At 37.9% G+C, this 20,451-nt stretch overlaps 1 protein-coding gene across 1 annotated transcript in view; it reads left to right on the top strand.

Moving 5' to 3' along the window:
* LOC149925956 (neprilysin-2-like) overlaps positions 1 to 17,206 on the top strand; it is a 35,513-nt gene extending 18,307 nt beyond the window's left edge. The window contains exons 8-21 of the mRNA XM_090161830.1: positions 1,659 to 1,745; positions 1,811 to 1,959; positions 2,022 to 2,250; positions 4,603 to 4,701; positions 5,919 to 5,996; positions 6,211 to 6,311; positions 7,155 to 7,222; positions 7,287 to 7,338; positions 7,693 to 7,760; positions 10,675 to 10,817; positions 12,054 to 12,119; positions 12,193 to 12,285; positions 12,725 to 12,801; positions 14,188 to 17,206. Coding sequence (XP_090017956.1) covers positions 1,659 to 1,745; positions 1,811 to 1,959; positions 2,022 to 2,250; positions 4,603 to 4,701; positions 5,919 to 5,996; positions 6,211 to 6,311; positions 7,155 to 7,222; positions 7,287 to 7,338; positions 7,693 to 7,760; positions 10,675 to 10,817; positions 12,054 to 12,119; positions 12,193 to 12,285; positions 12,725 to 12,801; positions 14,188 to 14,296 — 1,419 coding nt within the window. The 3' untranslated portion in view covers positions 14,297 to 17,206. The remainder of the gene's footprint in view (positions 1 to 1,658; positions 1,746 to 1,810; positions 1,960 to 2,021; positions 2,251 to 4,602; positions 4,702 to 5,918; positions 5,997 to 6,210; positions 6,312 to 7,154; positions 7,223 to 7,286; positions 7,339 to 7,692; positions 7,761 to 10,674; positions 10,818 to 12,053; positions 12,120 to 12,192; positions 12,286 to 12,724; positions 12,802 to 14,187) is intronic.
* Positions 17,207 to 20,451: the final 3,245 nt, after the last annotated feature.

Raw genomic sequence — 20,451 nt, 5'->3', positions numbered from 1 at the left:
AAAGTGAACACCAAAAACATTTTAGAAAAAACCCACCTGAAAGCGATTTTGCACACTTTTGATCAAATCTGCACGTATCCTAAAGTAGCACGTCAAATTTTTACCCAATTTGTCAAATCTGCACGAATAATAAAATAGCACAACAAATTTTCAAGATATTGATTGCACGAATCACAAACCGTTTACCAAATTTTCAAGCTTCTGCCACCTGAATTAAAAGGCTTTAAAAGTCGCTCGATGACTTAGGCTTAGGGTGGTGCCTTGGGTATTAGCCTAGCTGGGTATTAGCCTAGCTGATTATTATAAAGCAGCGCAGAGCATAAAATGAACTGTCATGATACGATATATGTAAGGGCACAAGTTTGGGATTTAAATTACAGAAACCATTCAAAGTTTCAAACACTTCACTCATATTTGACAAAAAGTAAGATAAAAATGTCGGTCCTACCACGAACAAAAGAAAATGAATTTAATAAATAGGTTTCTTTTGAAAATATATTGGCAAGGTATTATCAATGGCAGATCACTCTGTTACAGGGTGTCCTAATAATACAGATTAAAAATGTAATAATTATTTGATAATTTTTATTTTTATGCAGCCAAAGATACAAATTTGATTTTAATCAGATTAATCATGATTTAATCGTAAGAGGGTGTCCTAATAAGCGAGGCAGGGATCTGCCCTCGGGTACCTTATACTCTAGATGGACACCAATACAGATACTGGCACCTAGGAGCAACAAACACAAGGAGAACGCAGCTAGCCTTTAAACACGCTAAACCAGTGCTATATACAAATTTCATTGGACGATCCTTTACGCTGCACGTTTTACGGAAAGGGGGAAGACAATTTCCGAATTTTACCCTTCCAACGGCAGCCGGCGCTAAAGCGTCTAGCCAATGAAAAATGTACGCAAGAAAATGCTGTGTTTGTTGCTCGCGCATAATTTCTATCGGCTGAAGTCGATTTTCTGATCAAACTTAGGAGACTTTCTGTTCAAAGTTGGTAGTGTTTCTGCAAAGCTGTTCGGTAACAAGTTCAAAGCTCGACGGTACATTTAAATTAATGTGCACACTAGTCTACATGGTAGAAATAGCTCGAGATAGGTCCAAAATATGTGCACACATACCTCTGCGCAAAATTATGCATTTTTTTATTTTTAGTTGATTAGTCAATGAGATATAATATTCAGATACTTAATACGTTATAACAAATAAACTATTACATTTAAAATTACCGAAACTACTTATCAGCGCTATTCTATTTTGAAACCTAATTTTATTTCTTTTAAATAGAAAAATAAAAGCGTAAATAAATAAGTTTATGTTTCACGTATGTGTGTCAGAATTATGCGAATACAGGAATCCATACCTCTACTTGGAATGCTTATCCTGCCGTATCGCGTATGTTAAGATCACTCTAACGGCTTTGGCGCCGCCTACGAGAGAAAAAAATCCCCTCTGCGCGCGCTGCCGTCTCACGTTGTTGTTTGTAAAGTTAAAAAGGTGACGTCAAAAAAAAAAACATCAGCCACATCGAGACGAAAATGTGCCGCGATAAGCATTCCTAGTAGATGTATGGATTCCTGGCGAATGGTCTTAATAATTTCGACTTACTGACACATTTCTGGAATATAATTATAAATTCTTCACCATAGATGATGTACTCTAAAGAATATGTCTCTGAAAACAATAACACCTACAACTTGATGACGATTGGCGAGTTAGACAAGCAAGCTCCTTTGGTAAAAATACCCTTTTCGCTTTGTTAAAAAAGAACTGCTAAAATTATTACCGATATTTTTACCAGCCTGGCAACAATTCTTGGATTCGATTACTTGACATTTACTTTCCCTACAATTATAAACTGACTAAGAAGGAGATGGTTCTGGTTACTGTTCCAAAGTTCATCCAAAACATAACGCAGTTATTGCGAAACTTGACCAGCACCGTCGAAGGGTAAGCGAACGTTAAAAAGGGAATGATATCAACCTAGGAATAATCCAACGACACTCGAGCAGAAATCGGACATTGGCCAATTACATGTTTTACCGTCAAGTCTGGGAGGCAGCCCCGTATCTCAACTTGAATTTTAAGAGGACATCGTACGATTTCGAGAACTACGTCACCGGTAAATTGAGCACGCCCGTCCAATGGGAAGAATGTTTGGCGCAGACGTCAGCCATTTTCGACTTTTCATTGGCTTCCCTTTACATACGAAAGTTCTTTCCTGCGCAGAAGAAGGAAGGGGTGAGAGCATTCGTTTACCATCTATCACGGTAACCGTGGGAATGGGCGGGAATCGGGTTGATCTCTTATTTTTGGGTTGCTTTAATGGATGAAAAAATTAATTTGGAGTTCGAGAATGGATTTTAAATCTGCTAACAATACTTTTAATCAGGAGTTGGAATTTCAGGGATGGGCTTTATTAGAAAACTATAGCTACGGTCAGACCTAACTCACCAATAAATTTAAATTGATAGAAAATAGCCAGTAAAATTGGTTTAAAGCGACAGTATGACCGTGACCTAAGTCAATTGAAATGGATAGGGTACGGTTGGAAAATAAATATTTAAATGGAAATTTGGTGGAATGGATAGGGTATGTTTGGAAAATAAATATTTAAATGGAAATGGGATGGAATGGATAGAGTATGGTTGGAAATTTAATATTTAAATGGAAATGGGATGGAATGGATAGGGTATGTTTGGAAAATAAATATTTAAATGGAAATGGGATGGAATGGATAGAGTATGGTTGGAAATTTAATATTTAAATGGAAATGGGATGGAATGGATAGGGTATGTTTGGAAAATAAATATTTAAATGGAAATGGGATGGAATGGATAGAGTATGGTTGGAAATTTAATATTTAAATGGAAATGGGATGGAATGGATAGGGTATGTTTGGAAAATAAATATTTAAATGGAAATGGGATGGAATGGATAGAGTATGGTTGGAAATTTAATATTTAAATGGAAATGGGATGGAATGGATAGGGTATGGTTGGAAAATAAATATTTAAATGGAAATTTAGTGGAATGGATAGGGTATGTTTGGAAAATAGATATTTAAATGGAAATGGGATGGAATGGATAGGGTATGGTTGGAAAATAAATATTTAAATGGAAATGGGATGGAATGGATAGGGTATGTTTGGAAAATAAATATTTAAATGGAAATGGGATGGAATGGATAGAGTATGGTTGGAAATTTAATATTTAAATGGAAATGGGATGGAATGGATAGGGTATGGTTGGAAAATAAATATTTAAATGGAAATTTAGTGGAATGGATAGGGTATGTTTGGAAAATAGATATTTAAATGGAAATGGGATGGAATGGATAGGGTATGGTTGGAAAATAAATATTTAAATGGAAATGGGATGGAATGGATAGGGTATGGTTGGAAATTTAATATTTAAATGGAAATGGGATGGAATGGATAGGGTATGTTTGGAAAATAAATATTTAAATGGAAATGGGATGGAATGGATAGGGTATGGTTGGAAATTTAATATTTAAATGGAAATGGGATGGAATGGATAGGGTATGGTTGGAAAATAAATATTTAAATGGAAACGGGGTGGAATAGATAGGGTATGGTTGGAAATTTAAATGGAAATGGGGTGCAATGGATAGGGTATGTTTGGAAAATAAATATTTAAATGGAAATGGGATGGAATGAATAGGGTATGTTTGGAAAATAAATATTTAAATGGAAACGGGGTGGAATAGATAGGGTATGGTTGGAAATTTAATATTTAAATGGAAATGGGGTGCAATGGATAGGGTATGTTTGGAAAATAAATATTTAAATGGAAATTTGGTGGAATGGATAGGGTATGTTTGGAAATTTAATATTTAAATGGAAACGGGGTGGAATAGATAGGGTATGGTTGGAAATTTAATATTTAAATGGAAATGGGATGGAATGGATAGGGTATGGTATGGTTGGAAAATAATTATTTAAATGGAAATGGGATGGAATGGATAGGGTACGGATGGAAAATAAATATTTAAATGGAAATTTGGTGGAATGGATAGGGTATGTTTGGAAATTTAATATTTAAATGGAAACGGGGTGGAATAGATAGGGTATGGTTGGAAATTTAATATTTAAATGGAAATGGGATGGAATGGATAGGGTATGGTATGGTTGGAAAATAATTATTTAAATGGAAATGGGATGGAATGGATAGGGTATGGTATGGTTGGAAAATAATTATTTAAATGGAAATGGGATGGAATGGATAGGGTACGGATGGAAAATAAATATTTAAATGGAAATTTGGTGGAATGGATAGGGTATGTTTGGAAATTTAATATTTAAATGGAAATGGGATGGAATGAATAGGGTATGTTTGGAAAATAAATATTTAAATGGAAACGGGGTGGAATGGATAGGGTATGGTTCGAAATTTAATATTTAAATGGAAATGGGATGGGATGGATAGGGTATGGTTGGAAAATAAATATTTAAATAGAAATGGGATGGAAATAAAATGGTCGGGAATGGTACCATTTCTGCTTCAAATGCAGCTCTCTATTAAGAATCAACACCTCTTGATTTCGCTTAGTAATTGATAATTTTTATATAGATAGTTAATCTAGTAGATCGAATTAAAGAAGAATTGAGCGTCATTATTAACGAGACTTCTTGGATGGACAATGCCACTCAGGAGAGAGCCATCGAAAAGGTTGGGAGAAATTACTTTTTAAAGGGAATATAACCTTCAAAGCAATCTTTGTGGAAGACCCCTTTAATTTTTCAAGTTTCCCTGTACAGTGTCGCCAAACATTTTTAACGCCAAAGGCAAGAGCGGCCAGAGCTTCAAACGTTGGTGTTCCACACCAAATATCTGAGGTTATATTCCCTTTAAGCGAGTGTGGGCTCCATCTTGAAGCTACAAAAGCCGATGAAATCGCGCCCCTTGTCACTAATTAATTGGCTCTTCGTAAAAGTCGCGTTAACAAGAATTACAGTAACTTTTGACCATATTTGTTTTGTACAGGGTGTTTCAAAATGGTTAATGCAACAATTTTAAGGAGTTTGGAGGGGGTGAGTTGAGAAGTATGCCTGTTTTTCCCCCATTTTCCTACGATGAGTTAAAAGAGCGCCAGAGAGCGTCAAAGTGAAGAATTCTAGCCCCTGGAAGTAGGCTACAACGAGTGCAAAACCAAGCTGCAGGGAAATGCGAACATTAAGCTTTGGGTTCGTGTGATAGGTGAAAAAGGACTTTGTAAACAAATCGAGGTAACCAGCGTAAAATAGTAAACTTAAACAATATTTAAAGTCCTTGCTGCTTGGTTTTGCGCTTGTTGCAGCCTACAATTCCTTAAAATTTTTGCATAATCTTTGAAACACCCTGTATACTAAATATAATTTATATCTTAGGTTAAAGTGCACTAATTATAGAAAGCAGTTTGGCTAATTTTTATACTTAACAACGGTTTACTGGAGCCTTTATTAATTAGAATATATTCTGTATGTTAGTACGCATTGGCACCAATAGATGGCAGATGAAGTCCAGATGAGTCGCTTTCCACTGGGAGTTGCTGGAAGGTGCTTCCACCTAGGAGCAACAAACACAAGGATAACGCAGCTAGCCTTTAAGCGCGCTAACGCAGTATTGTGTACAAATTTCATTGGACGAGCCTTTACGCAGAACGTTTTACAGGCGGAGGGGAGACAATTTCCGAATTTTCCCCTTCCCATGGCAGTAGGCGCTAAAGCGTCTAACCAATGAAAATTGTACACAAGAAAATCCACGACTTTTGACGGGTTGCGTGCTCCTTGTGTGGGCAGTGCTGTGTTTGTTGCTCCTAGCTTCCGCTTAGAAGCATTTTCTGGAAGCGTTTTGTCAGTTTTCCCACTTTTTAAGATTAAATAACCATTCTTGTTTCTAACTTTCAGCTCAGAGAAATATCAGTAATGGCAGTTTACCCCGAAAACGTATTAAATGATACTTTTTGTAATCTATTTTTCAAACCGGTGAGTACAATTTTCGAAATTGCCTTTAAAGGTGCACAGAATTGTTTGAAAAAGTCGGGCCGAATTTCGAGTTGCTCCTCCCCTACCGCCGCGTGACTCCGTAGCCTCGCCCTCAAACTTTAAGTGATTCTGTGACCCTTTAAATAACCCATATAGCTCTTGACGCGCACCGAATAGAGATTAAAGCTAACTGTTGAAGGCTGATTTATTTTAGGTGAAAGTAACTGACAGTTACTATCAAAATATGAAGAATGGTAACATATTTCTTTATAATCTTCAAATGACAGGACTCAGAGAGCCGGTCAACAAAGAAGAGTAAGTGAAACAAGTGCCAGGATCTTTTTACATAGAGGTCAGCGCACTCTCGGTTTTTTTCGTCAGTTACAGGCCGACGGAAAGTTTCGTTTTGGCGCCATCTATATTGGTTCCCAAAACTATATTTAAGAAATTATAAAAAAAATATTTTATATAGCTATATAATTAGCATTTTTAATATTTGCAATAATATACTAATGTTTAAAGAAAAATGATTTCGTATTTCAATATTTTACGATCGAGTAAGCCATAATTTACGCGAAAATAAATAATCCTACTAGCGATCGATAGATGGAATGGTACAGACAATTCTTGTGACAAACGTATTATACCACTAGCAATCGATAGATGGCGCAAAGAGACATGGAAATATTTTTCCCTTTACTTACACCAAGAATGTATTTATTTATACTCAGAGAGAATGAATATGTCGAGACTATCGACGGACACGTTGAGGCCCTAACCCCGTCATGCTAAGGGGGGGGGGGGATAAAAGGAGGCGGTCTTATTTTTTGCGTCCTCGCAGCAGCGTTAATCGCGTCAAAAAAACGTAATTTTTGAGAACCAATGAGATTGCAGTATTATTTGATTTTATTAAAGCGGAGGAGCATACCGGGGGCCCCAACGGGTGGAATTGGAGAAACGCTAAAAATAATCGCGAGTTTAAATAAATACATTCTTGCTTACACCATTTACTTCCACCGGGCACCGGCGGTTTTGACGATTATTGTGACAAACGTGTTATACGGCATAGATAGAACCCACGCCGACCTCTCCATAAAAAGATCCTGCAATCACTAAGTAGCGCTATTTTAGTGAATAATACACCTTTTTCCAATCAAGGTGGAAATACCTACCTTCTTCCATATTGGAGTCGAACGCGTATTACACCGCCCAAAGTAACAGTATTTGTAAGTAATTGTAGGTTTTTCTTTTTTTGAACTACGATTAAATTAATGAAATAAATGATCTTAGTTATACCATTGGGCGTAGCTCATATGTGGTTCTTCAACGAGGAAGGCCCAGCGTAAGTACCAATTCTATCCCCCATTTGTTTTGGCACGGCCAACTTTGATTTCTCGCGCTACAGCGGCCATCTCATTCGTTGACGTTTCTGTGTTAACCTATGAGCAAAAGATGTGTATGACGTCAGCGCCCCTAGCGGATTATTATTTTTAGTATAGTTTTTACATTGGGGACAATATAACCACCGAGCGTGGCGCTGAACTCCTACACATTATAGTACAGTTTATAGGGGGAAAATCCTTGCTCACCGAATTTCGACGAATGTGTTGGCCGTAGTAGCGCGAACAGCGCGTGATCAAAGTTGGCCGTGGTTTTGGTCATTGTTTTAGTGACGACACTTTTTTTGGACTTCCAGATACGCCAACTACGGTCGTATTGGCTTCGTATTGGGTCACGAGATGTCCCATGCTTTCGACAATGCCGGTAGGATTTATATCTATCTATCTATACCTTGGTCTAGGCGATTTTAAGGTCTAACCTTGCACGAATACACTTTTTAGATTGAACACTTGTAGCGCCACGGTGTCCGGTATTAGCCTTTTCAGTTTACATAGAGCCACGTAGTGGCAAATGCGAGAAGTTCATGAACTGCTGGATTTTCGTCTGTTAAGCAGACGATTTTTCAATAAAGCGTCTGCTTAGCAGACGAAAATCCAGCAGTTTATGAGCTTCTTGCATTTGACACTACGTGGCTCTATGTAAACTGAAAAGGCTAATAGAGCGTTCTATAAAATCGGCCCATAACCGGCCAAACTTTTCATACAGACTAGTTCAGCAGGACTAACAATAATTGTTATTCTTTGGTTTAAGAGAATTCGGCTTATGTCCTGTCTTTATATGATTATTTTAGAGACGTACCTTTTAGGAGTTGTAGGCGGGTTCATAGGTGTTGAAGTATGTTTGAGCATATGTAACATAATTACTCATAAGTATGCCTCTGTATAACATTTGTATTGAAAAACATTCAATGAGACCTTGTTTCACGCGGAACATACATTAAGCGGACCCACAAATGCAAAAATGCTTATAATCCTTGCGCTATTGAAAAGGTTACCAAGGAAACAAAATCTCGTGATCGCGAGACACGAGCTAAACTTGACATGGGCAAAGCCAGAAACGCGCGAGGAATTCTCACTAACTTCCGTTTCCAAACAGTAAAGTTGATGACGCGTATTTCGTCACGGAATTGTAAGTGACGTAATTTACGTCATATCCCGTGAACAAGGTTTCATTAACGAAAATACTTTTATGGCATACTTATGAGTGATTATGTTACATATGGTTTGAGGTCAAGAATATTTTCATGATCTAAGTTTATTTTCAAACCCGTGGATTTGGGACTAGTATTTTGCTTATTTGCCATCATACATTTATTACAAAAATCATTTAAAATAAGAAAAACGGCGCGGAAAGCCGGAAATTAGTGAAGCCTAGGCTAGCAACTACGCTACTCCTAAAAATCGACTGCTCTCAATTTCTTACGGGTTTGCCAGATAAATATTTCTTTCTCACATGAAAAACCGGCCAAACCTTCACCTCCTCCGAACTCAAAAGGGGGAAAGCACACCACACCGATTTTATAGAACGCTCTATTGGAATGATTTCCACTGAAATATTGAATACGCGCGCGATAAAAGGTAGTTTCTTTTCGCTTGTTCCGGGATTTCAGAGTAGGGTAAGAAGGGTAATGCTATGACGTCATTTTACTCCGATTCTGTGGCGATTAGTTTGATTCTGAGTAACGTTTTCCAAAATTGCTGCATGTGGCCTTTTTAGCAAATAAATTCTGGCTAGCAGACGACAAATCCGATTTACACCGCCTTTTCAGAAGGAGTAAAAAAAGTAGCCCTAATACTCCGGAACTAGCAAATAGTTTATGGGGCGGAGTAATTTTTATCCCCGGAACAAGCGAATAAAAAGTTGTAGGGTAAAAATAGTACACTTTTAGTCCGAGAACAGGCGAAAAGAAACCACCTATTAGCGACCTAAAGCCGCGATCACACTTTCAAAACGTTTCGAAGGAGTTGTGTGAACCAGGCTAAATTGTTTTTACCGCTTGGCCAGGCCCGTACACAGCCGCCAAAACTCGGGGGCGCTCAAATTCTTTTTGGGGGTGCCAATACCTTGAGTAATTGTTATCTCCTCACCTATGAAATTAGTAAATATACTAATCCGGTTGTAGCCCTAAAATATCCGTCGAAACATCTTTGATCAGCTGGTTCAATATTTCTACAATTGAAAAGTTTTTCTGGTGCAGTGAGACGCGCGAAAGCAATTTTCATGGACTTTAGTAAAATGGTTTCAAATATTTACTGATACTAGCTCTCTAGTAAAAGTAATTTTCCTGTTTGATTAATATACAAATATTTTAGATCATATCTTTCGGTAATTGAGCAATCGATTTTTTTTTGGGTCAGTCAGATTGGGGATGCTCAAGTACTCATTTGAGGGCGCTGAGCATCCCCTGGCTACCCCCCCCCCCCCCCCCCCGTGTACGGGCCTGCGCTTGGCGCTTACGTGTGAACGTAGCTTTAGTTAGACCTAATATCGTTAGCCCGTTGGTGCATTCTTTCTTCTGGGAATACTTAACCTTGATTGCTCAATAATTGGGAAAATAAGTTCGGTGATAATAGGGGAAAAAAAAAATAATACCAGCATGGCGGCCATAGAAAAAGGTACGGTGCGACGTCATGCTGCCAAGTCCCTATTTTGCCAATTGTTATGCTTATTGGTATAATGTTACTTATCGTATATTATTGTATTTAAAATTCTTACCTTTATTAACGGAATTATTCACTCGCGTCTTAGACATCTAGCGGTATTTTGTGGCGCAATTTTGTTTTAACGTTTGGTTTGAAACGTTGCGCGTTTCTCACGGTAGGAGTTCTATTTGAAGAATGGGCTTTTGCGTTAAATTATGGTCCAGTAGTTTATTCGTCCAGGGTTTAACCGATCCCGTGTTTTACCGATATGGCAAACGGGTAACGATACCAAATATTTCCCATATTTTAACTACTATAAAACAATTTTTACCGAAAAATATAGCAGCTAATTTTAGTCATGTAAGAGTTCAAGACATTTCACAATAGCGCCATCTATTGCGATATAAAATCATCTTTTAAATCTCGTAAATATATGGTATCGTTGCAGCTACTTCATAACAATTAAACTTTTAGAATTTTAAGTAAACATTTTGTATTTTGGCCATGAAATTGATACCTCTTTTCTAAATTGATTATTTTAACTTGCCATGGCCAAAAATTTTAATGTTTATAATTTCAAGTGTATGCGTATATTTTCCTGCTAATAATTACTAACTCAACTTACCATTCCCCAGGAGCTCAGATGGATGGCTACGGTAACTGGGTGGATTGGTGGGCGCTCGAGACGAAGCAGAAATTTGATCACGCTAAAACGTGTCTAGTCAAACTCTTCAACGAAATGACTTATTCCATACCTAATAGGAACATTACCATCAAAGTAAACAATGACTTCTTCAATAGGCGCCTCAATAAAACGAATTCGGCGATTCGCTAGGAAGTATTAATACATGAAGCGTGGACGTGCAAGCTCTTTATATGGTCCTTGTAAAAGAGCAAAAACACCACGATGGAGAGCGTCGATGGGAAAAACTTGTGTTAGCCTAGAGCCATTTTCCATTTAAAAATTCAAATTAAAGGGGAACGGCCAAGCTTTTCCAAATATCGCCTTATTTGCATATCAAAAGATCAACAAGACGTTCAATATACTTACACGTACCTTATTTTGTCTTGAAAAAATAGTTTTTGGCCTAAAAAGTTGAAACGCAAAATAACTCCAAGTATTTGGGTTTGAATTTTCGCCGCCATCTTAAGGTGTTTCGCCAGCGCCAGCAGCACCTTAGGGAGCGATTTGCGAACTGTCCTAACTTTTAAAATCGCGCAATTTAGGCTTAGGTCTCGTCACGGCCAACTTTGATCACGCGCTGTTCGCGCTACAGCGGCCAACACATTCGTCGAAATTCCGCGATCAAGGATTTTCCCCCTATAAACTGTACTATAATGTGTAGGAGGTTAGCGCCACGCTCGGTTGTTATATTGTCCTCAATGTAAAAGCTATTCTAAAAATAATAATCCGCTAGGGGCGCTGACGTCATACACATCTTTTGCTCATAGGTTAACACAGAAACGTCAATGAGATGGCCGCTGTAGCGCGAGAGATGCGCGAGACATCAAAGTTGGCCGTGGTCTCGTATATCTGGAACGCGCCGCGCGTGCAAAACAAATCTTTCGCGTCTTCAGTAGCGCGCGCTTTTACGTTGTTTTTCTGTCTCACCGACTTCTCACCAGGTGTCGGGGCGGACGCGCGCTTTTCAATTTCCCGAAATTTATTTATTTTATTAAAAATTAACCGCTTAATATTTTTGATGCGGTGTTCGCCATAAATTTTAGCTTTTAACGGGCTATAGGGCTATCTAACTGGTTAAAGCTTGACCGTTCCCCTTTAAGGAAAAAAATCGTTTCTGTGAATGTCGAACCTAGTTGACTTGCTTTGATTTGATTATGGATTGTAGTTGTCTTCTTTGGCTAGTCAGGCGAATCTGGTAACCGCTCAACCGGATATATTTCGTTCATAGTTCCCCCATTTCGCAACGTAGAGATAAGGTCTTTTATCGAAGCGCCGGTTGTATAATAATAGTCCAGGACACCTTTTATTGAAACATTTCTGTTCTTACAGTTGAATGGGACCAAAACTTTAGGAGAAAACATAGCCGATGATATCGGTGTACAAGAAGCTTACGAGGTATTCATGAAAAAGAACCTTCCTTTTGATAACCTTGAAACGCATTACGTGACCTTGACATTTACTCGCAAAGGCTTACAGGAAAGTTAGCGATTTGGAGCCGCAAAGGAAGCTTCCAGGAGTAGAGCTGACACCCAATCAGCTGTTTTGGGTGAACTACGCTTCCGTAAGTCTAGTTCTTTAATACCAATCTATAATTTATTAACTTGAAAACCTAGTACGTCCATGGTAATTATTAATAAAGAAAACAGTTTCGAAAAGGTCTCATGGGTAAAAAACTTTTTATTAAAATCAAAAAGCCGTGGCAAGCTTTCGACCGTCCTCGCGGTCTTCGTCAGGCACACTAATTACAAAATATACAGAAAACGTCCCGACAATACGTATTTTTTGGTGTCTGTTGCAAAAAATACGTATTGTCGGGACGTTTTCTGTATATTTTGTAATTAGTGTGCCTGACGAAGACCGCGAGGACGGTCGAAAGCTTGCCACGGCTTTTTGATTTTAATAAAAAGTTTTTTACCCATGAGACCTTTTCGAAACTGTTTTCTTTATTACTATAATTTATTGTTGATTTACTCTTTAACGGAGCTTTTTATATTTGTAAGGTCTGGTGTGAAAAAGACGCGGAAAGTTATTATATTAATTTAATTAGAACTAACGAACATCCACCATCCAAATACAGGTTATTTTTTAATTAAGTTTAATAATAGACCGTTCTATAAAATCCAGTACGTGTGCTTTCCCCCTTGGAAGAATGAGGGGTGTTAATTGGTGAAAGTTTGGTCAGATTTTCGACGGTTTAAAAAAAAAAAGTCTGGAAATAAGTCCAAAAATATAATTTGTCGGGCCAAAAGTGACATAATTACAAAAAATGTGACAATCCCTGTACTTTCGTATGCTAAAGGTTTAATGAATGCTCGACTCGAGATCAACCACATAAAATACTATTTATTGTCGCCTTTCTGGATCTTTTTTAGTCTATGGTATTATATCGTAGGTAGATGGCGATAGCATCTCCACAGAACGACGAAAAATCAAAAAATACACTAAGTTTGACCAGTGCTACTTAGTTCCTCCGTTACTCACTACGAGGCGTTATTTGTTGGTTTTAACTTCCTTCCCTCCCCAAGGCATACTTTCCCTTCTCCCCCCCCCCAACTGATATTTCGCTCGTAACATTCATTAAGAAAAATGTACGATTGCCACACTTATGGTAATTATGTCACTTTTGGTCGGGCCCATTGAGTTGGGAATATAGTACTTCTAGAGCCAAAATTTATATTTGTTGTCTGGGAGCACTTTCTTGAAATCAGGTACGGACTTACTTATAGCGTTTTCCATTGGGAACCTCCGAGTGTGATCCGGATTGGTTGAAAGACGTCACTGCTCTCTGTAGGAGGCGCTCGGAGGATGGGCCCTGGTAGCTCCCAATGAAATACGAAACGTTTTCGGAGCACTCTTTTGTTTCCCTCCGACTCTTGAGTTGGAGCAGCCGGGAGCACTCCGGGAGGGAGTACCTTGGTCAATGGAAGACGATCGTATTCCCCAATGGAATACGATTTTGATTTTGGAGCACTCCGGGAGTGCTCGGAGGTTTCCAATGGAAAACGCTATAAGCAAAACAGTTATCATTAGTCGGTGGCGTCATCTATCTCAAGTTAGCGAAGATATTAATTTATGCCAGTTGCGCTCTCTACCACTAGCGTGAAACGAGTATAAGCGTACGACATTTAAAAAGATTATAATTTCTTTGAAAGATAGGTGACGCCACCGACTAATGATAACTGTTTCGATTCGTACATGATTTCAAGAAAGTGTTCCTCAAGAGGCCCGCACAGCAGATATAAATTTTGACTCTAGAAGTACTATATTCCCAACTCAATGGTCTGGCCCACACAAAGACCGAAAATAAGCTAATCAAAGAATAGAGAATGTTGTTAGTCCCACAAATTGGTCGAATAGTCTTTGTGAAAGGTTTGGCCAGTTTACCTTGGATAAGTTGGATTTCATAGAACGGGCTATTAAGTATCTCTCTTGAATTACACTAACAAGATGATTTAATTTTTAGGGTTAACAGCCCATTGCGTAACAACTTAAATTTCATCCGAGATTTTGATTGTAAATTAAAGAGTAACATGAACCCCACAATGGAGAAATGTCACGTTTGGGGTGCTTAATGATTTTTTAATTGACTTAAGATTTAACTAGTTTTATATATGCCGGTATTTACTACAATGAAGGACGGATAACAGTTTTATACTACATTAAATTAATGTAGATTTTGTTAATAGAGAAAATTTAAATTTGGAAATCAAAGCAACTCTGCTCTTGATAATCTTAAGCCTTAACGCAAAACCAGAGATCCTATATAGCTACGCTAAGTTTTTCGAGAGGTCGTACACCCGTATCGTGGCGGCATCTAGTGGAATGGAGTATAACTAACCAGAAACACGGTATAATTTTCGGGAAATAAATGTTTTTATTCCCTGCCACTGAGGCGCTGGCGTAGCAGAGGGAAACAAAAGGGGGTAGACACTACGTGATTTTACCTTTACTCTAGCGTAGTGTTTCATATATCCCTTAGCGTAGCTATAAAGAACCGTGCCTTGTCTTTTCGACCCCTCTTTTCGTTAATTATTCGAGCAGAAATTTGCAGTTATTCAATTTGAAAATTTTGCGACGATAAACCGATACATATTTGAAAAGGGTAAAGCCATTAGAGGTCTTACCACATAGAACCCAAATTTAAACCGAGGCTGCGTTCAGTAACGCCATAAGTGTATATTATTGATACATAAGTGTGACATTTCCTATCCTTCACACGCAAAAGTTTTACTGAGAGCTATTCACAAGACAGACTGCATTACGGGCTTCTTCGCCGTTTTGCGTCCGCTTGCTCCCGCGTCACACGTAGCCTTTGACAGCGCCTCGCTAAGGGGAGATTTTCTTCTTGTGATGACGTCACTACGTTACTAGCTCTCGGTAAAATATTCCCCAAAGTTACAAACTTATTGAACAATATTATAAACTTATGGTAATGCTCTACATTGAGTTCTGCTCAACTTCTGCTCAACGAAGTCAGCGGCTGTAACTTGTAAGAGCTGGTTTTTCCATTGCTGAACGGTATAATGAGATCATTTAATTAAGTATTTAAACAGAATAATTATTCTATTGTTTTCCATAAAAGTAATTACAAAAACAATTAAAATAATTAAGAAAATTTCCAATATTTTATCTAAATTATTTGTGAATGTGGTAATTTTATGAAGCGAGGTAATAGTTGATTTTATAAAATGTCCTTACGCTTGCCCAACTTGTTGAAATGTTGCCCTGGAATAGTTCAGCCAATGCCTAAGAATTGGGAGAGAAAACGGATCCACAGCTGAAGCGGGGAGGCAACATTTCAACAAGATGGCCAAGGTTATTTTATAAAAAGAACTATTCTCGGGATAGGCCCTTGTTTCACAAAATAAGCACATATTGAGCAACGAAAATATTTGTTTTCCAGAAAATATTTTTTTACTGAACGCAGCCTTACAAATTTTTAATCATCTAAAAACCGTGTAAAATATTTATTTTGTTTGTTTACGCCGCATTTTTCCTGAGCTATACCAAGAATGTATTTATTTATATTTAGGAAGAATGATTATGTTGCGACAATCGCTGGGCACGTTGAACGCCTTACCCCCGTCTCGCGCGGGGGGGGGGGGGGGGAGACAAAACGTCACTGGCGTTTGATTACCATCGCGTTAGGTGACGTAAATTTTAAGCAGCCAATGAAATACCGGGACTATTCGTTTTATTTTAAGCGGAGGAGCGTACTGGTGGGACCAACGGGTGGATTGAGAGAAAGGCTAAAAACCGTCTCGACATAGACATTCTCCCTAGGTATAAATAAATACATTCTTGGCTATACCAAGAATGTATTTATTTATAGTCAGGGAGAATGAATATTTCGAGACTATCGACGGACACGTTGAGGCCCTAACCCAGTCAAGCTAGGGGGGGGGGAGGAAAAAAGGTGGCGGTCTTTTTTGCGTCCTTGCAGCAGCGTTAATCGCGTCGAAAAACGTAATTCTTAAGAACCAATGAGATTGCAGTATTATTTGATTTTATTAAAGCGGAGGAGCATACCGGGGTCCCCAACGGGTGGAACTGGAGAAACGCTAAAAATAATCTCGACATATTCATTCTCCCTGAGTATAAATAAATACATTCTAGGCTATACTATAAGAGGTTATAATTGGCGCCATCTGTTATATATACAAGCGTTAAAATTGAACCTCTAAGGTCTTCACTCTAAATGTTTGCTTCCCTGTAAGTCATCGGTTTATTTGTTCGGAATATTACGTTTGAAGTTAAAAGTCAATGAGGTAGAATAAATAGAGATATAAAACCGCCTTCCAGGAACTACCGTTTCGCGGGATAGTATTTGTTGAGTTGGAGAGTTAGGCCTAGTAAATGAACTTAATCAAATCGTGTTGGCGCCATCTATCGAGTTATTTGAAAACTAAATCTTAATATATTTTGCAAAAGTGTCTGCTTATGGAAACAGATGGCGGCAACACGATTGGATAGAGTTGAAACTTAAGCCTAATTCTACTTCTCAAATAAAACGTGTCCCTCGAATCACAGATTTGTTTGTATCTCTAGTTCATATTCTACCTCATTGGTTAAAGTCAACTAACTTAAAGAGGTGAAGTTAAGATATCATTTCCATACGTAACATAGAAACCTTTATTTTATTAGACCCGTTCTAAATTTATTTAAATTATAATCATTTTTACGTTTTAAATACAAGTTTTATCCCCCCCATCCCATTTTATAGTCAGGAATTAGTCTTATAATAAAGGAAAATAATATGATACAGCTCGGCGTGTGATATAGAAAGCTTTATTAATTGTTTCACTGTAGTAAAACTATCGTTTAGATTTTCGTTTAAATTTATAATCTAGTCAGATAATTCATTTTCATTGGCTATTTATGAGAAGGACCCCACCAACAGGTGATAAGTTAATTTCATTTCAGAGCATATGATTTAAATTTAATACAAAATCTATAGTTTTTGTAACTTTATTGTTGTTTTGTTTAGGCATTTAAATAAAGTTTAAAGTTTTTTTAATCGTATTTTCTTATTTTACCTTTAAAAAACTTCCAAGTCGACTAGACGTAATATTTAATCTATAACTATAAGTCTTAAAGATTGTCCTTTTATTTATTTATCTGTATGTCAATGTCATGTTCCTAAAAACTCGAGAACCGTTAGCTCTAGAGCTTAGAAATTTTAACTCAATGTTCAGGGCCTGATTTCCAACTAAACGCGCCTAAATCCAAATATCTGACATGGTTATTAATCTAATTCAATTTTTCTCATAATTCAATTTTTTACGGCTGGTCTCGGCTTTCCATTTTTTTCTCGACTTCCACCATTCCACCAATTTGCTTCCCTTATCTCCTCCCTTGAGTTCCTTGCGCCCGTCCCGACCATTGAGTTGGGAATATTAATCTAGAGATCCAATCAAATCTGCTTCCCGCGAAACAAGTTTTTGAAAATTACGAATGTGTCGTCTCCTCTAAAATGACGATAAAACGTTATCATACGACCCGTGGCGCCATCCATTATTTTTGAAAAAAAAACATTTGCCGGAAAACGCGTCTTATTTGAACGAACCATTGAGAGATAGACGGCGCCACGGGTAGAATGATAATGTTTTCTCGTCATTTGGGAGCAGACGGCAGTATTCTTATTTTTAAAAACTTGTTTCGCGAAATACTGAAATCCGACGTTTCGATTGGACCTCTAGATTAATATTCCCAACTCAATGGTCCCGACTTTAAAGCTGGTTTCACAATCGACGGAAAATATGCCGGAAACACGATAATAAACGCCGAGCTGAAAATTGATTGCCATTCGATATACCGCTAACGTCCAACTTTACGCTGCTAATTTTCCGTTGAGTTTGAAACCAGCTTTAAACTTTTTTTAAATTCGTTAGTGTGAAAGAAAGGGATTTCGTAGAAGGGGAGGTTTAGTTGGGATTTTTAAGTAGTTCTGGACTTATTGCTACGTTTTTGCTATGCGTGTTGCGTTTTTGCTACAGCGTTTACCTTTCTTACGTACAAATCAGATCATTAAAACTAAGACCCCGGGTGAAGCCGGGTATTAAAGCTAGTATTTAAATAAAATATCTTCAAGAAAATTGCCAAGAAGTAATATTTTCGAGAGACAGTACCTGCAAGTCACTGTTTATATAGTGCTTGTTGAAATAATGGAAATTTTTCACCTGTACGTTATGCAAAAGCGTTTCCTTTTAACCCGGTAGGTTTTTGGCACATGCTAGCAAGTCTTGGCTCTGACTCGTTTCGAATGTCGCTCAATAGATGTCGCCAAAAATGAAATCTAAACAAGTTAGTCAAGCCACAATAGCTCATGAAATCAGGTCCCTCATTTAGTATATTGCGCTATTTTATGTCGCTTTTGGCTATAGTAGCTTCCAATTAGTTTCTATATATATCAATAGATGGAAGCACATGCCAGCAGCGTATTTTTCACGTGTTGTTTCTTTTTCTTGCTCTAAGGTGAAATGTTTCCATTATTTCAACAAGCACTATAGAAACAGTATTACAGTACCTTGCTCCCATTATGCACATCTGCTGCTATAAAATATGATTTCAATATCCTAAAATTACCTAAAAAACTACGAAGACATATCGGTCAAACACCGTCAAAAACTAAAAAAAAATCGTATAACCGGGGCGTCGTGCGATTCCTCGCTGCCAACTGAAACTGACTTTAATTTGAAATGAATTTCGAATAGGCTTTTCTTTAAAAACCGTGGCATTATTGTTTACTGTTTTTTTCTAACTTCTACAATGCTTCTACAGCTAAAGAGAGCTAATGAATTCGTCCATAAGTTTGACTGCATAATTTCAAGAACAAGTTGGGCAGTCTTAGCCGAGATGGTGACTGGAGACCTGGAGACCGAAGGACTCTAGTCGCGATGGAGACTGGAGGCCCAACCTTACATTGGAAACTGGAGGACCAGAGATTGGAGTCCCAACCTTCGAGTGGAGACTGGAGACCAAAAGTGTTGCCGACCTATCTGTAACGCCACCTACACTCTTTCGGACGCGACATCTCCAAAATGAAAACGAGAGTAGCCCAAGAATTCACCCTCCAAATATTGTTTAATCACGAAATCAGAACCATTGAAAGGCTTATAATTGTTATTTTTTTATTTATTTTATATTAGCATATGTAACATAATCACTCATAAGTATGCCATAAAAGCATTTTCGTTAATGAAACCTTGTTCACGGGATATGACGTAAATTACGTCACTTACAGCTCCGTGACGAAATACGCGTCATCAACTTTACTAATGTGAAACGGAAGTTAGTGAGAATTCCTCGCGCGTTTATGGCTTTGCCCATGTCAAGTTTAGCTCGTGTCTCGCTACCACGAGATTTTGTTTCCTTGGTAACCTTTTCAATAGCGCAAGGATTATAAGCATTTTGGCATTTTTGGGTCCGCTTAATGTATGTTCCGCGTGAAACAAGGTTTCATTGAATTTTTTTCAATGGAAATGTTATACAGAGGCATATTTATGAGTAGTTATGTTACATATGATATTAGCCATATTGTTCTTTCAAGTGGAGCTCAATCTCCCAAATGGCACCTGTGACTAACCACTTTGTGATCGTCGAAGCCTATTGGACAACACCAAAGGTCGGGGGGGAACAAAATGTATCCGTATTCTGTAAGTTAATATGGTGCTAGAGGTCTGACATCAAATCAGAGATCCTATACAGGGTGTCCACTAAAAAATGAGTTATTAGCGCTTTCTTGCAATTTTCCCCATTACGACCTTTGTGATTTTAGTAAAACATTTCTCGACTACCTATTGGTCAAATCCGATCGGATTCAAGCTATTTAGACCTAAAACGCGACAGGGAACACTTTTCTAATTGGAACAAACTTTCTAACACTTACGGTTCTCGAGATATTTGGATGACCTTGAAGACATAGTTCAAGGTCATCGACATTTTCATAGTAAGTGTTCCCCCTACACACTCTATGCGACCTGGAAATTTAAAATCGTACCTAAAACAGATTTTTAGATATTCACCCTGGTTCATTTTTTAGTAGACACCCTGTATAGTAGCTATATAGGATCTCTGCGTCAAATGCATAGATATAAGAAATGTATATAAAGGTCTAGATAAATTTCGGGGCGTCTAAGCCTAACATAAAATACGAAATTGACACATAGCAGACACCGAGGAAGGCACGTGACCAAGAGCGCGAGCTCTCTTAGCATTTTAGTACTAA

Source organism: Leiobunum rupestre, chromosome 10 (genome assembly GCF_980474605.1).
Source record: "Leiobunum rupestre chromosome 10, qqLeiRupe1.1.hap1, whole genome shotgun sequence".
Lineage (NCBI taxonomy): Eukaryota > Metazoa > Arthropoda > Arachnida > Opiliones > Sclerosomatidae > Leiobunum > Leiobunum rupestre.
This window is presented reverse-complemented; position numbering and strand designations above follow the sequence as displayed.